This window comes from Ursus maritimus, unplaced genomic scaffold (assembly GCF_017311325.1).
Source record: "Ursus maritimus isolate PB19 unplaced genomic scaffold, ASM1731132v1 scaffold_30, whole genome shotgun sequence".
Lineage (NCBI taxonomy): Eukaryota > Metazoa > Chordata > Mammalia > Carnivora > Ursidae > Ursus > Ursus maritimus.
The window spans coordinates 3,719,242-3,734,133 of record NW_024425564.1 but is presented as its reverse complement, the minus strand read 5'-3'; the positions used below and the strand labels follow the sequence as shown (position 1 = coordinate 3,734,133).

Genomic DNA, 14,892 nt, shown 5'->3' with positions numbered 1-14,892 from the left:
CTGTTGTTGTACTTACAACTGATGAACTCTGAAGACAGGGTTAGGCTTTTAGAAAGATCTGGTTGTGTTCTCTTGATCACTAACCAAATTTGTGGATTTTTCTGCTTGAATTCTGACTCCTTGTTCCCTTACCAGATGTTTTTGCAAGGCATGTTATCTTATCTATTAACTGTAAATTTCTTATTGTTCCCCAGGTGAAAGAATTGCCTACCCTACAGAAGGAACTTATAGAAACTAAACAAGCATTGGCCGATGCCAACCAGGATAAAGAAAGACTACTTCAGGAGATCAGGAAATATAACCCCCTCTTCGAGCTCTGATAGCAGTGGCTCAGCCATCTATGCCAAGGAGAGAGGAGATCACCAGCAATAGCGCCACCCACGACAGAAGGCACCGTCCAGCATTGAAGAAGTCTGCTAAGGATGCCAGAGGGGGTGGGGAGTGCTCAGCTCACTCCTTGGGGTGTCCTTTGTACTAGCTGTTCTGACTTGGCCGGAAGACAGGGCAAAGCACGACCATGTTCTAGAAAATTGGGGGCAGCTTTGCGTGTGGCTCAAGCATCATGTCTTGGCTATTTAAAGCCTTTTGGCTCTCTGCACACTAGGTGGAATCTTCGCCGCTATAGGGCCATTTCAGCACTTGGTTTCACGGCAGAGACATTTGCTTCCTCTACAACCTGTGCGAACAAGACAAAGTACCCACCTCCTCAGCCACCCACAGAGCCACCAAAGATTCCATGTCCCAGAGCTTCCTGTAGCAGACCTGAAAAGTCCTTGGCCTCAGCTTTGGCCTTGGTAGGAGAGTGGAACAGGAAATAGCACGGCGGGAGCTGGGAGAGGCACAAGAGTGAGGGAGACCTGGATGCTGCCTCTTTTTTGGAAAGGGAACCAGGCTCGTGCCATCTTGGGTGATACTACAATTAGATTTTTCAGGGTCAAAGTTCTTTTCTGTTACGTTTTCATCATTGCAATGCTGTGGTAGAAAGTAAACAAGAGTAGTGGCTCAGTTGTATCGTCTTTCCCTTTTATAACATAATGTATTTGAAATTTAAATCAAGAAAACTATTCACTGAGCTAGGCTGAAGGTACGATGGGGTAAGAATCCCTAGGGGAGCTCGTGCTGAGCCCACTGTTGCCTGCCTGGAGTCCTGCCTTCCACAGCCGTGCTTCAGGAGTGAGTGCTCGTCCCCCTGGGCTCCCTGGCACATCTGCTCTCCCAGCACTGGGACTTTCTACCAGCACTCGCCTTTGCACTTGGTGGTTTGGGAGCCCAAAATGTGTTTTAAACTGTAACGTAAACATCTCAACTTGTTGCCTCTCGTACCCCTCTATCACTGTGGCTTTTTAATATCATGTCATTTTGACTTAAGTAAAAAAACAAAACAAAAGCCCTTCACTCTAGCTAGGCTTTCCCCTTGCCCCATGAAAGAGCTAGTTCCCCCCTCTTTCTTTCCTACCTAATTCTTCCCCAGGATTCTACCTTCATCCATACTGCTCTGTAATATACTTCAAGCTATGTGGATTGGACAGAAGTTCATCAGCTAACTCACCTCGAATTGGCAAGATGGTAAAATTAGTGATTTAGTGGTGTCACTGAAGTCTTAATCACACATGACATATTGAAGGAAAGATAACTGTTTCCCTTTATGGGAAATCATGCCTGACTTGCATTTTGTAGTTTTTTGAGGACAAAAAGAAACCTGCATTCAAGAAACAACAAGATAGAATCTGTTCAGACTTCCAAAGCACTTTTGTCAAGGTTCTTCACTGCAAGCAACTTTAAAAACACCAGTTACTATGAGATACAGGAATATTTTGTCATGCTTAGGAAACAACTTAGAGACTTAAGAGTGAACATCTTTTTGGAGATAATGCTAACGGGCAGTTTCCTGTGGGTGGATGCTTGGTTTAACCTTACTTAAGATTTTTATAAATTACCTGAAAGGATATTATAATGCAGTCAAATGTCACTCCTTTCAGGCAGTGAAAGGTAAACCAGAAGGGATTAAAAAAACCAAACCAAACCACAGAAGGCCCACAAGCCAGGCAGTGACGACACAGGAAAAGGACGGCGAGGTTCAGTCTAGGGAAGTGTAAAGTGATAGAAGAATCGGCAACCAGCAAGACAGCAGGCTCTGTTATAACTCGGCAAAGGAACCTCACCTTTGCTGAGGGAGGAGGGCTCAGCGTGCTGCTCTGGCTAAATCCCAACCGCATCAGACAACACAGAAAACAGGACCTCATAGAAAACCATCGTAATGGCTTAAATTATCTGTGTACTTCTAGCGACCTTATTTACAGAATATATGGTGAAGGGAGGGGGGAAAGGTCCAGAGAACAGCAAAAATATCGAGGGGTGGAGATACTTCCACATGAGGATACAAGTTTAAAATGTCGGCTCCAACTCTGGAAAGATAAAAGCTGAGGGTAGTGTGAGATCAGATATCCGGTCAAGAGGAAGGACGTGCTCACCAGGTCCCGATACACTAGCTCTGGGGCTCAACCTCATAGCCTTAAGTACAAGAAAGCACTTCTAGCAAATCGGAAACTGAAGGAGCTCATTGTCGAAGTGATGCTGGCAGAGGCTGTGTATGGGTGGCGAAGGTTGAAGAGGAATCCTTGTATAATGGCCTTCCAGCGGATTTACAGACAACTAGGGCTATTTGGTGAAACACAACTGAGAGGGTAACTGTGTTCCACCACATACTCCCCCTTAGTGCTCCTTTGGAAGGCATAATGTTGAACAAAATGGATCACTGGTCCTCTCAAGTATGGCCTTTCTGATGTTCTTAGAGGAGGCCTTGAGGAGGGAGATCGGTAGCTGGAAAATAGAATCATTCAAACTTAGACTCACCTGAATTGGTTTAAAATCACATTCTCATTCTTTCCCGCCCCCCACCCCTCCCCCCAGCCCCCACCATATCCCTCTGGTATCCCTCCATGCAGAGAAAATGCCTAATGGGCGTTGTTTGGTCTCCTTCACTTTAAGCTTGTGCTTGCTGGTAGGCGATACAAACAGATCTGGCAGACGTCCAGGCCAACCCCTTTAATGGCCAGAGTTCAGTCAGGTTTCTAGGCTCTCTGGAGTTCTTGTCCATGTGACAGATGGAGCCCTAGAATTTCTGACTTTCCTACGTGGCATCCTTGGCTATTGTGTCTTGAAATCCTCCAGTAGGAAGTGTGGTGTAGGGGTCATTGTACCATGAATTTTTAGTTAACAATCATCTATAACTTCATACTCCTGTTCGTTGGGGGAAAGACTTGCATAATGAAGAAATGTGAACTGGTTGGTAGTTCTCAGGATAAATGTAAAGAAAAAATGGAAGGAAAATAGTGCTTTGGACTGCTTAGGATTTCTGCCTTGGAGCTCTAAGACTGTGAACAAGAAATAACAATACCTCAAGAAAACGTCTGGAGTGATAGCACCACTATCCCTCGAAGACCTCAGCTGCTGCACATCGCCATTTCAGCTGTGAAGCACTTACAACTATGTATCATCTGTGATTGTCCAGATTTCCTGTTTACATGGGCGTACTGGAGACAGGCTTTAGTGCGTATGCACTGGTTTAATATCTCTTAGCTAAGCTGCGGGGATGGTTATTGATCTCGTTTGTTTTCCACTCACTGGAATAATTAACCTCATTTCTTTGACTTCAGACTGAAGGAATGGGTTCCACTCTTGTGAGGGCTGCTCTTACTGTACTCTGTAATCTGACCCTCGTTTTGCCACGGTCCTCAAACGCGATGTACCCTTTTCATGGTTCTGAAAGGAACAGCTTCTGTGTACGGAATATCCAAGGGATAAACACTACCCCTCCACATACCCCAGGATTTAAATGCGTCCCTTTAACCCATTTACATTAGTTTCGCCTTAGCCTAGTTCAGGGGGGTAGTGGAAAGCAGGTAGTTTCAAGTGTTGCCATAGTGATACGGGAATTTGCTATTCTAAACCTTTACACTGAGGGTTTGTTTTTTCTCATTTAATTCTTGCCTAAACTTCTAAAATCAGTTCTAGTAACATCACGCAACTGTGGAAACAAATGGACATTGCTGCAGTGCTAGTAGAATGACATTGGGTTATTTGAGAACTGCAAAAGCTCTCCTGACCTTGTGATTTACCATAGTCGTGGCTGTTTGAAGAGAAGCTGCGGTGATTGCCATCCTCCCAGTCTGCAGCCCTCACCTAGACCTCCCGCCTTCTGCTAGAGTAGGAATATTCCCATTCACCTCCGGATAGGTATGGACGGTAACGATTGTTGAGTGGGGATTATTTTCCCTCTTTCAACAGACACAGGGAGAAACACTCAGAGAACCTTAAACTGTGAGGCTTTGCTAAATGGCTAGACTCGTGAAGTGATCTTTCTCCCTTGTTACTTATAAGTTTCAGCCTTCTCCACTATCTCAGATTGCAATAGGTATAGTTCCTTTAAGTGTTAAAAAAATTTCTGTTAGAGCTGACAGACTCTGCCTTTTTTTTTTTTTCCTTCCAGTTTATTATCTGGTCAAGATTGAGCCTGAGTCTTACAGCATTTCTTTGTGGAATGCCCCACTGAAGTGTCTTCTTCACTGGCTAAATAAATATTTAAAGCCATGGGTTTTAATGTAAGATACTAAAAGTCTGATTTGCTCAACTTTGTGAGTCCAAGCTGTTTCCCCTCTATCAGGGTGCTGAACAGAACTGGCATCTTTTAAGACATGCTCAGGAAAGCTTCAAAAGAGAACAGCTTCAAAACTCTTCTCCCTATGACACTGAACGACAGAGGAAAGAATTCTTGGGGATTGCCAACTATATACAGTAGCCTTATTACTGCTAATCACTGTCAATAAAAGGTCACTCCATTCCCCTCTATTTGAGGAAAACAATGAGAATGTATCTGATGAACTGGAATACTGGTCAGTGTTGGGAAATTTTAATGTTGCATTATCTAATCAAACCTTGAGTGTGCTGGTTCTGTGAACCACCTGAAAAAAGCAAATTAAACTTACTAAACACTGGTTGTGGTGTATCTGTTTATAAGAACCTGAAATACATGGGCTTTTATATTATTATTATTATTATTATTGTTATTATTTTAAGATTTTATTTATGTATTTGTCAGGGAGAGAGGGAGAGAGCACAAGCAGGGGGAGCGGTAGGCAGAGGGAGAAGCAAGTTCCCTGCTGAGTAGGGAGCCTGATGCGGCACTTGATCCCAGGACCCTGGGATCATGACCTGAGCTGAAGGCAGATGCTTAACCGACTGAGCCACCCAGGCATCCCCTTTTATAGTATTTTTAAGTGGTTTAAGTACTCTTTTATGAGATAAAATTTTAATGGTTCTAATAGAAAATGGGAAGGGCTCAAATTTTCAAAAAAAGCGAAGACCAATTTTATTCTGACACCAGAGAAGAATGATGAACTTCTCCCCATTACAACCAGCTAGACAGAAAATGAATATACATACAGCAAGTTGGAAAACAGTTTAATGATCACTCACCAAAATCCATAGATGTTTACATGTTTACAGGGATAAACTTTTCCACTACTCTTGCTATCACGGTGTTCTTCATGGTAGAGTATCTCAAGTCAAAAGTTTCTGGTGGTTTCATCTACTTAAAACCCAGTGGAAGAAACAACCTAAGTCATAGCAACTTCATGCTTCAGTGTGAAACCGTCAAAGCTCTCTTGGAAAGGTTTTCTCTCTGACCGCAGCTTCCCTGTCTAGAAGATGCCGGAGGCTCACGTACCTTCTTCCAACTGGCCAAGAAACAGTTACATGCCTCAAAATGCCCAAAGAGGTCCCAATATTTAGTCAAGGCAAGTATGAAACAGGCTGCATGCCTTTTAGATGCGATGAATATCAGAGTTCCGAGAAAGACATTAAAATCATCGTGGACTCCTTGGAGGACTGAGATACAGAAGCACCGGCGCCAAGTCTCATGCAGCAGCAAGTCTGGAACCAGCGCTGCTTCCTTCAGTACCAGGCCTTTCTAGGCTTTGGTCTAGAAGAAGATGATTTTTTTGTGCTTTGAGTTGGGGATCTGGCCCTTCGACTTTAACCTCCGAACAGCTTCCCTCATATGTTTGGGTTGTAGTGGTGGCATTTCTCCCCACTTCTCACACACATCCAGTGCTAAACAGGACAAGAAGAAAAGTTTCATTGTCACACAAGGACTTCATATCACATGATCCATTTGAATCCTGTAATTCTGATGAACCCTTAAGCTTGCTAAGGACACCAAGACACTGCCCCTTAAGAGAATGCTATAAAACATAGCATGTTAGCTTTAGTGTAATATAGCATATCAGTCTTTATCACAGGCAACAGTTTAAGACATAACTTCTGCTTAAAAAAATAAAACATTTCACTGATGAGATTAGCAATATACAGCAGCCAGGTTCTTTCCTTGACGGACAGAGGGCAGTTCCCGTGGTCTGTAACACTGGGGACAACGCCTCATCGTACCACATTGGTCAGCCCCCGGTGACTGCTTTTCTTGTGTCTTGAATTTGGCACCAGAAATGAACAAAGTCCATTGGAGAAAAATACAAAGTCGGCTTCTGTCACCCTGGGCTGAGGAGAAGAATCTAGAAAGGAGATTTCCCAGATGCTTCCTTCCCTCTGAGTATTAAAACTTCTGAAGAATAATGGTCATGCTCTCCAGGATACACTTGGTCATCTCCTAGTGCAAATGCAAACTCCCACAAGTGCTTTAATAGGTCCCTTAGTATAGATATTCTTGAAAATAAGACCATAGAGGTCCAATCCCGTATGTGTATCAGTAATACTCACCTTCTTCTACCACCTCCCCGACGAAAACCTTGGAAATACCAGACATAGCAATGACAACATTCTGAGACACAGAGGTGCCCGTGATGGACTGGATCAGCTTGAAAGAAGGACAAAGACCATGATTAAGATAGTCAAGAACTGGCATTGGAATAGGGTCCCCTTAAGAGTTTTTCCCTAAAAAACTGTTTGCTAAAGGCTGGATGTGAAATTAAGACTATTAAGACAAGGATTCGGGTGTAGAGTGACCTATATGTCGAGACCCTATCCCTAGAATACAAAACTCCAACTGATAATTGAGGGGCATTTTATTTTTATTCTCCTGCATGAATGATCCACTACCTTGACTAACACCCCTCTCAAAATGCTAATGGACATAGCTCTTGCATCTAGTTCAGCTCTCACATCTGATGGAAATGAAGTGTGGGAGTCCATCCTTACCCTTTTAATGGCTGCCTTAGGGAAAGCTGACCGGCGATACATTTCATAACGGTTCAGCTGCTCCTCCGAAAAAGAAGAAACCAGGATTCTAGACAAAGATTCAGGTAATTAAGTTGGCTTACAAGAACAAATGCTTAACATACATCATCACATCAATAAAAACAAGTCTCAGAGAATGAATTTTTGAGCGGTCAATAGTATTAGGCTTGGTGCCTACAAGGAATGAAGATAAAGCATTTTTACTCTTAAGGAACTTGAGAAAAAGTGAAACACAACTTCCTTCCTACTTCATTAAGAACAAAAACTTAAACAACAATGTCGGGTCCCAGTGTACTATGCTATCTAGATTGTCTAGACTGTGTTTTCAGCACACGGCTCTCTCCCCACAACTCTACCTTTCTACACACTGACAGTAAAAATTTGACACATAAATTTATATTCAAACCAGTAGTTTTCAACATTAACCCATTTGGGGGAAAATATTTGCAAAATATGTGGAAAAGGGTTAATGCTCTTAATACTTTCAAATAAATAAAAAGCTATATTAATTTAGAAAATAAGCAAAGGACATGAACAGGGAATTTACAAAAATACCAATGGCCAATATAGAGGGAAAAAATCAACTATCATTAACTAAAGAAATGAAAACGATAAATTAAGATAACATTTTTCGTGAATCAAACAAGTATTATAAAAGAATGGTATTAGTACGAATGCGAGGATACAACCTCATACCTGTTGATAGAGGGTGAAGTGGGACAACCTTTCTGGAGAAGAATTTGGAAATGTGTATGAGGAGCCTTTGAAAATGCTCAATACTGCTTGAACTGGCAATTCCGTTCTAGGAGTTTATTTAGGAAATACATGGCCAGTATGCAAAGATGCGCTCAAAGATACTCGTCATAATGTTGTCAAAAGAAGAAAGAAAAGACCTACAGGGATTGATTAAATTATTCATCCGCATAATGGAATACAACGCAGCCACTGCAACTGATGACTTATGGGCATATTTACTAGCAAAATATTTATACATATCAAACATCAAAAACAAGTCTGAAAACAACAACAAAAAAACCAACCAAAAAAAGCCCCAAATCTGAAAAAGTATACCAATCAAATATATACCCAGGGTTAACTCTGGGTGGTGGGATTATAGGTAATTATGTTTTCCATTTTTCTGTAGTCTCTGAATAATTTGCACGAGCCCATACTACTTTTACAATCAGAAAACACCAGGAGGGGCGCCTGGCTGGCTCAGTCCAGTGGAGGATGTGACTCTTGATCTTGGGGTTGTGGGTCTGAGCCCCATGTTGGGTGTAGAGATTACTTAAAAATAAAATCTTAAAAAACAAAACAGAACAAAACCCCAAATAACCACGACAAAGCTACTTCCATTTAAAAAAAAGTTACAACCTAGATATAGAATTATTGACATGGAAAACATTCACCAAAGATAATGTGAAAAACAGGTTACAAACAGTAACATCTTCGAAAAAATTTATTTCTAGATATATATGTATAGAAAATATCTTGGAGACCGTACACCAAAATATTAACGTTTTTTTAATCTCTGGTGATAAGATGGTATTTTCTTTTTACTTATTTATATTTCCTAAAATGTAACATAAGGTATCATTTACTTTATTTTCTTTCGAATATAAAAAGGGAAAAAAACTTAAAGGCCAAAAAAATTTTTATTAACTTCGTGTGGTCAAGTTAGAGCCTTGAAATGGGGGAAAAAAATCCAAAAGTGACTTACTGCATCTTTTGAATCTCATCTTCATCCACTTTTTGCTTCTTCTCTTTCTTTTCTTTGGTATCTATTTTCATTTTTTTGGCTGCAGGAGTAAGTAAAGATGAGTCTTCCCTTTCAACTGCTGTTAAATCTGAGATGTCCTGACTCTTGAGCTGAGAAGATGAAAGAAACCCCATTATATATGTGGCCTACTTTCCAGACTTGGGTAACGTAAGAGCTCATTCTCATTACAACACAACAAATCCATTATTCAATAGTTTTTCGGTTCCAAACACTGGCTGTACCATCATCATGTGTAAGATACACTCTCTCTCCTAAAGAAGTGTATAGCCCTGCTGTGGAAAGAAAACCAGCCAAATAATCCAGTTTTCCAGGTTAGCTATGATCATAGCTCTAGTACGTTTACAAAGGAAATGATGTGCCAAGGATCATGAAAACCACTCCCCCCCGTGAGCCCACTTTCCTGACCTCATTCTTTAGAGGGGATGTCAGAAAAGTCCTCTCCATCCAGCCAGCTCTTCTGCCTCTAAATCTATAGATCTCTTTATTGCTGATGATTCCATCTGGAAAGAATATTAAAAAGGAGGCACCTTCTCACCAAAACAGTGTTTCTTTGGATCTGGAACTTTTAATAATTTTTCAAGTAACCTCTACCCCCAGCATGGGGCTTGAACTCATGGCCCTGAGATCAAGAGTCGCACGTTCTACTGACTGAATCAAGCCAGGCGACCCTGGATTTGGAACTTATAAGTGAGCTTCTCCCACATGCAGTGCTCTTTTCTTCCTATCTCTCAATTCTACTGTATCATGCAAAGATTTATTTTCCATTGCCAGACTGAAAACTTTTCGAAGATAGGTTTGTCTCTTATTATTTCTCTTATTATATTTCTCTTATTATATTTCTCTCTCCCCACATAAGCATTTAGTATAGGTTTACTCACGCTGGATGTTTAATGTCTGTTTAATAGCAATTAAAATCAAAATCCGAACTTCATCCCCTCTACCTTAATATAAAATCAAAAGACACTACAAACCTCATTAATGGGATTTAACCTCTGTTTTCCCCAAAGAGGAACTCACATAAACTCATACAGGAATATGACGGGGGCAGGTGAAAGTGAAGGTGGTATACCTTTATTTTTATTTTATTTTTTTTTTAAGATTTTATTTATTTATTTGACAGAGATAGAGACAGCCAGCGAGAGAGGGAACACAAGCAGGGGGAGTGGGAGAGGAAGAAGCAGGCTCACAGCGGTGGAGCCTGATGTGGGGCTCGATCCCATAACGCCAGGATCACGCCCTGAGCCAAAGGCAGACGCTTAACTGCTGTGCCACCCAGGCGCCCCATGAAGGTGTTATACCTTTAAAAAAACTCTTCAATTTCCTTTCTAGTTACCTATTTAATACAAGTTTTCTAACGTCTCTGTGCTTCAGTTTTGGTGATTTATATTTTCCCTGAAAATGAGCCATTTTTCTTAGATTTTCAAATTTATTTGGCCTAAACTTGAATATCAAATTATTTCTGGTTTGTTCTGTTTATTATTTTTTACAAGATTTATTTATTTGAGAGAGAGAGCATGAGCGGGGGAAGGGATAGGGAGAAGCAGGACCCCGGCTGAGCAGGGAGCCTGATGTGGGGCTCCATCCCAGGACCCCGGGATCACGACCTGAGCTGAAGACATATGCTTAACTGACTGAGCCACCCAGGCGCTCCTGTTCTGTTCTTTTTCTGGTTTCTTGAGTTGGGTGCTTCTTTTCAGCATCTCCTGTTTGTTAATAAAAATATATAAAACTATGAATTTTTCTTTAAATAAGGTTTTGGCCATAGGATTTAATGTAGTGTTCTCTTTGTAATTTATTTAAAGGCCACTTAAAAAACAATTAAAAATATCCAGGTGCTAGTTTTTTGGGGGGAGTGGGGGTGGGGAGAAGCTTTTTGTTGTTAATTTTAGGTTTATTGCACTGCACTAACAGAATGTGGCCTATTTTGATTTCTGCTTTTAAGAATTTGTGTTTTTCTTTGTGGTATGGTATACGATCAATTTTTTTTTTTTTTTTTAAGATTTTTACTTATTTGAGAGGGAGGGAGAGAGAGAGAGCAAGCGAGAGCACAAGAGCAGGGGGAGGGAGAAGCAGAATGCCCACGGAACAGGAAGTCCAACACAGGGCTTGATCCCAGGATGCTGGGATCATGACCTGAGCTGAAGGCAGGCGCCCAGGCGGCTGAGCCACCCAGGTGCTCCTATATGATCAACTTTAAAAAGTGTTTCAGATTAAAAAAAATTTATCTTCTGTTGGGTGGAAATTTCTATATGCAGTGATCTCTTTATGGGACTAAGTCAATTATTCAAATCTTCTCTATCCTTCAGATCTGTTTTAAAGGTTCCTTAAAATAGTTTCATCATATTTTTCTTTTTCTAAAAGTCCTAACTTTATCTATTTTGATGCAACTTAATGCTCTGAAAGGCTGTTTCTATTTAATCCAATGTCCTTCCCCATGATCTCTTTAAGTCCCTAAGAAGCTCTAAGAACCCACGATTCTATCTCTAGAAATGGAACCAAGAGAACACCGAGATTCTGGTCCCCTGACTGGTGCTCAGTTAGGCAACACTGCTGAGCTCGTCGGGTGGTACAACTGATAGGTTTGGTGTATTTATGCTATAGAGACCCTTGGACATTAAAACCCAGGTCACTGGTAGTAGTTAAATGTCGTTAGAGGGTAAAAACGTGGCTAATCCAGTAACTCCCTCAAAGTCTCCCCTGAACGATTCTGCAGCGTATAATGACAAAGTTATGCTTGAGCAACATCTAGCAGAAACCATATTTCGTTCAAAGGGGTACTAGGAATCCTGGGTTCTAGCTCTTGCACTAAATCTTAGTGTGACGTCAGATCCCAATTTCCTCACCAGGAAAACCAAGAGGCTATGTCAAAGTCCCTTAGGGGCGCCTGGGTGGCTCCCTGCATAGAGCCTGCGACTCCTGATCTCCCGGTCGTGAGTTCAAGACCCACCTTGAGGGTAGAGTTTACTTAAAAAAACTTCCCTTAGAAGTAGCCTTTAATCTAAGGGCAGGGATTAAAAGTATTAACCCAATGGCTGGGGGTCTAGAACCGAACCAGCATTATAGTTTTGCCTCCTCCCTCTCCCCACCCACCTTCGCAGATCTAGAGGGAGTCACGGTGAGTTCGAGTTATCTTAGCTTGGCAGGGACCAACCAGAAAGCCGGTCCAACAAGCACTAACAATCTCTGGCCTCATCAACACTTCTCTCCTTACCTCGCCTTCTTCCGCTGTGGTTTCTTTCAAATCCCCATCTCCGTCCCCGTCAGTTTCCTCCGGGATTCCGTCCGTATCGGTAGCTCCGGGGCCCCCGGGAGCAGCGGCCGTTTCATCTGACTCCCCTGCCTCTCCTCCTTTTTCCGTGGGCGACTCGCAGGCATTATCCATAGCAGCAAGAAAAAGAGGAGAGAGATCGCAGTCCTGCCAGCCTCTGGAGCTCCTGACCTAATGGAATACAGCAGCGCAGTAGCTTACTTCCGGTCGTCGCGCTATGATGACATCACTCTTACGGCTCATCGGAGGGGACAGTTTGAAGCACGCGTGGAGGACTTCTGGGCTCCGTTTTAACTCTGATTTGGTGGCGGTTGGAGAGGGAAGACTGAGGGTGCAGAATTCAGTTTGTGGATTTTCCTTCCACATTGGGAAATCAGCATTTGTAAAGGAGAGTTGTATTGTTTACTGAAGGCTCCCCTCTCCCACGTCTGCCTTTCTAAAAACGTAGTTAACTCCTTATCCGCTTTCTTCAGAGTGAAGTTTGGGGACGGGAGAAAACTCAATTCCGTTGTACGCCCGTGTCGTGAGATGCGGCTGTCTGGTAACTTTCAGGCAGGGACTCAACCTCGTACATTTCAATTGGGTAGAGACCTTGGGCCTGTGTGAATTGCCAGCATTTCTCTTTGATTCCTTAAGCACCTTAAAAAAAAAAAAAAGTCATATAGCTTGAACAGAATTGATTCAATCCATTTGTTCACTCCACAACTGTTGAGCGCCTACTTCGAGCTAGGAACAGTTCTAGTAGCAAAAACACATAGTTTCTACCCAATTAAGTGAGTTTTCCAATTCACCAGTACTCAAGATAGGCGTCGGTTTCATAAACCCGCCTTCTGTCAGTTTGGTTAATCTCATCAAGAGTAAGAGGAAGCAAATCCTACTGGGAAGGGAGGTCTCTCTCTCTCTCTCTCTCTCTCTTTTTTTTTTTTTGCATACTTCACTTTAACAAGCCATTTCAGAGATTGGGACCATGAAGAAGCGGAGATATTTTTATTTAAAATTTCTCCTCTCTTCCCTCATTGAGGTACGGAGCGGGACATTTTATTCACCTCTTTATCACTAGGTCCCCACCACCGCATATTTAATTTATGCGTGCTGAAAGAATGGGCTAGGAATTGTAGGTGCGCGTTACCATATTTCTCTCTTTGTTTCTACGCTGCCAGGGTGAATTACCGTATTTCCTGTCCTGTGGGCTCCCAAAATCTTTGGGGAAGGAGCGCACTTCGGGAGGCGCATACAGGTGGGCTCCGTTTGTTCCCTTCCACCTGTACAGCGGGTATCTACAAGGCGCTTTGCTCTTGCCCCTGGAGGCCTATCTCCGCAGACCCGGGTCCATTTCCAGCGGACCAAAGCCACCTGCACCCGCCGGCCGAGCCCCGCCCAGCTAGGTGGGCAAGGGGGCGGGGCGCGGGGGCGCGGTGACGCGTGACGCCAGATCCCGGAAGTGACGCGCTCCTGGGGAGAAAAGGCGGGGGGGAGGGGGGGTGGTGTCCCCGGCCGGTTTGGGGGGTGCGTTGCCCGGAGACGGAAAGTTTGGGAGCCCGAGCAGGCTCGGCCGCAGCCCTGGGAAGGGGGTTCAGGGGGCGGTGGCCCTGGGGATGGGGAAGGAGCAGGAGCTGCTGGAGGCGGCCCGCACCGGGCACCTCCCGGCCGTGGAGAAGCTGCTGTCCGGGAAGCGGCTCTCCTCAGGCTTCGGGGGCAGCGGCGGCGGCGGCGGCGGCTCCTCCGGGAGTAGCGGCGGCGGCGGCGGCGGCCTCGGGTCCTCGAGCCATCCCCTCTCCAGTCTGCTCAGGTGAGTAACGCGCCGGGGCCGGACAGCCGTCTGGAGACCCCCTCACCCCGCCCGTCTCCTGGGTCTCCTGAGAGGTCCGCGCTCCTCAGACCCGGGCGGGTGGGTTTGCTGGGTGCCCCGGGTCGAGGGCGGGCGGCCCACGGGGCGAGGAGCGCCGGTGCGGGTTCGCGCGGTGCCGGGCTCCGGTCTCGCACCCTGACCTGGCTGCGGAGAATGGTGGGAGTGCCCAGGTGGCAGCCGCCGCCGCATGGCACAGCCCGGCTTCACCCTCGCCCGCTGTAGGGTGCCAGCTGTCGTATCTCACAAGCCACTTTAGAGCAAAGGAATATTTATTTTAAATCTCCCTCACCTCCTGCAGAAACTCCCACGCCTTGCAGAATCTCGCCGCTCCCCTGGAGGAAATTCTCTTGATTCCCTTCTTTTGGTAACTTGGAACCTTCCACCACGCTCTGCAGGACCTGGCTTTTGTTGTTTATATTAAAATTGTGTCTGGGTTTTCACATTCAAAGTGTTCTTTTAGTCCCTCTTGTGCTTGAAGCTCACATTCTAGTTCGTTGTAGTGAACCTCATTGGATAAGTCTGCTAATCCTGCATATGCGGGATTCATCAAGGGGTTTATTCGTCAAGAAACAAAGCTTTAGAAAGACCGGTTTAGGAAACTGAGGGGTGCTTTAAACTTTTCTGAGATCTGTTGTTAAAATTAACACTTGAATCTGGAGCTGTACGGATTGAGAGAAAAAGGTCACTTTTGCATGGCTTGGAGGGGGGAATTGGAGGTGCTTTGTCAGTGTGAGTAAAATGTGTTGG

General features: G+C 43.9%; 3 protein-coding genes across 6 annotated transcripts in view; 2 read left to right on the top strand and 1 right to left on the bottom strand.

Annotated features, from left to right (window-relative positions):
- Positions 1-1,005, top strand: part of UHRF1BP1 (UHRF1 binding protein 1) — a 59,243-nt gene extending 58,238 nt beyond the window's left edge. Inside the window, exon 22 of the mRNA XM_040644611.1 lies at positions 195-1,005. Within this exon, the coding sequence (XP_040500545.1) occupies positions 195-320 (126 nt within the window). The 3' untranslated portion in view covers positions 321-1,005. The remainder of the gene's footprint in view (positions 1-194) is intronic.
- Positions 1,006-5,443: 4,438 nt separating this feature from the next.
- Positions 5,444-12,672, bottom strand: TAF11 (TATA-box binding protein associated factor 11). 2 transcript variants are annotated; one of them, XM_008693407.2, is made up of 5 exons: positions 12,240-12,524; positions 8,969-9,117; positions 7,210-7,297; positions 6,772-6,868; positions 5,444-6,111 (listed from the first exon to the last, which is right to left on the bottom strand). In XM_008693407.2, exons 1-5 carry the CDS (start codon positions 12,408-12,410, stop codon positions 5,981-5,983), a joined length of 636 nt encoding a protein of 211 aa, XP_008691629.1. In that variant the 5' UTR covers positions 12,411-12,524; the 3' UTR covers positions 5,444-5,980. The 2 variants fall into 2 exon arrangements, with proteins under 2 accessions (XP_008691629.1, XP_008691630.1); XM_008693408.2 differs by lacking the exon at positions 6,772-6,868 and having other exon boundaries at positions 6,055-6,111; positions 12,240-12,672.
- Positions 12,673-13,779: 1,107 nt separating this feature from the next.
- Positions 13,780-14,892, top strand: part of ANKS1A (ankyrin repeat and sterile alpha motif domain containing 1A) — a 177,570-nt gene continuing 176,457 nt past the window's right edge. For all 3 annotated transcript variants that reach the window (XM_040644733.1, XM_040644734.1, XM_040644732.1), the window contains exon 1: positions 13,780-14,085. In XM_040644733.1, the coding sequence (XP_040500667.1) occupies positions 13,892-14,085 (194 nt within the window). In that variant the 5' untranslated portion in view covers positions 13,780-13,891. The remainder of the gene's footprint in view (positions 14,086-14,892) is intronic.

Excerpts from the sequence above, each read along its gene's own strand:
- TAF11 (XM_008693407.2), bottom strand. The coding sequence starts at position 12,410 with ATGGATAATGCCTGCGAGTCGCCCACGGAAAAAGGAGGAGAGGCAGGG. Across the intron at positions 7,298-8,968 it reads GATGAGATTCAAAAGATGCA|AATCCTGGTTTCTTCTTTTT; the intron begins GTAAGTCACTTT and ends ATCTTTGTCTAG. Across the intron at positions 6,112-6,771 it reads CGGGGAGGTGGTAGAAGAAG|CACTGGATGTGTGTGAGAAG; the intron begins GTGAGTATTACT and ends TGTCCTGTTTAG.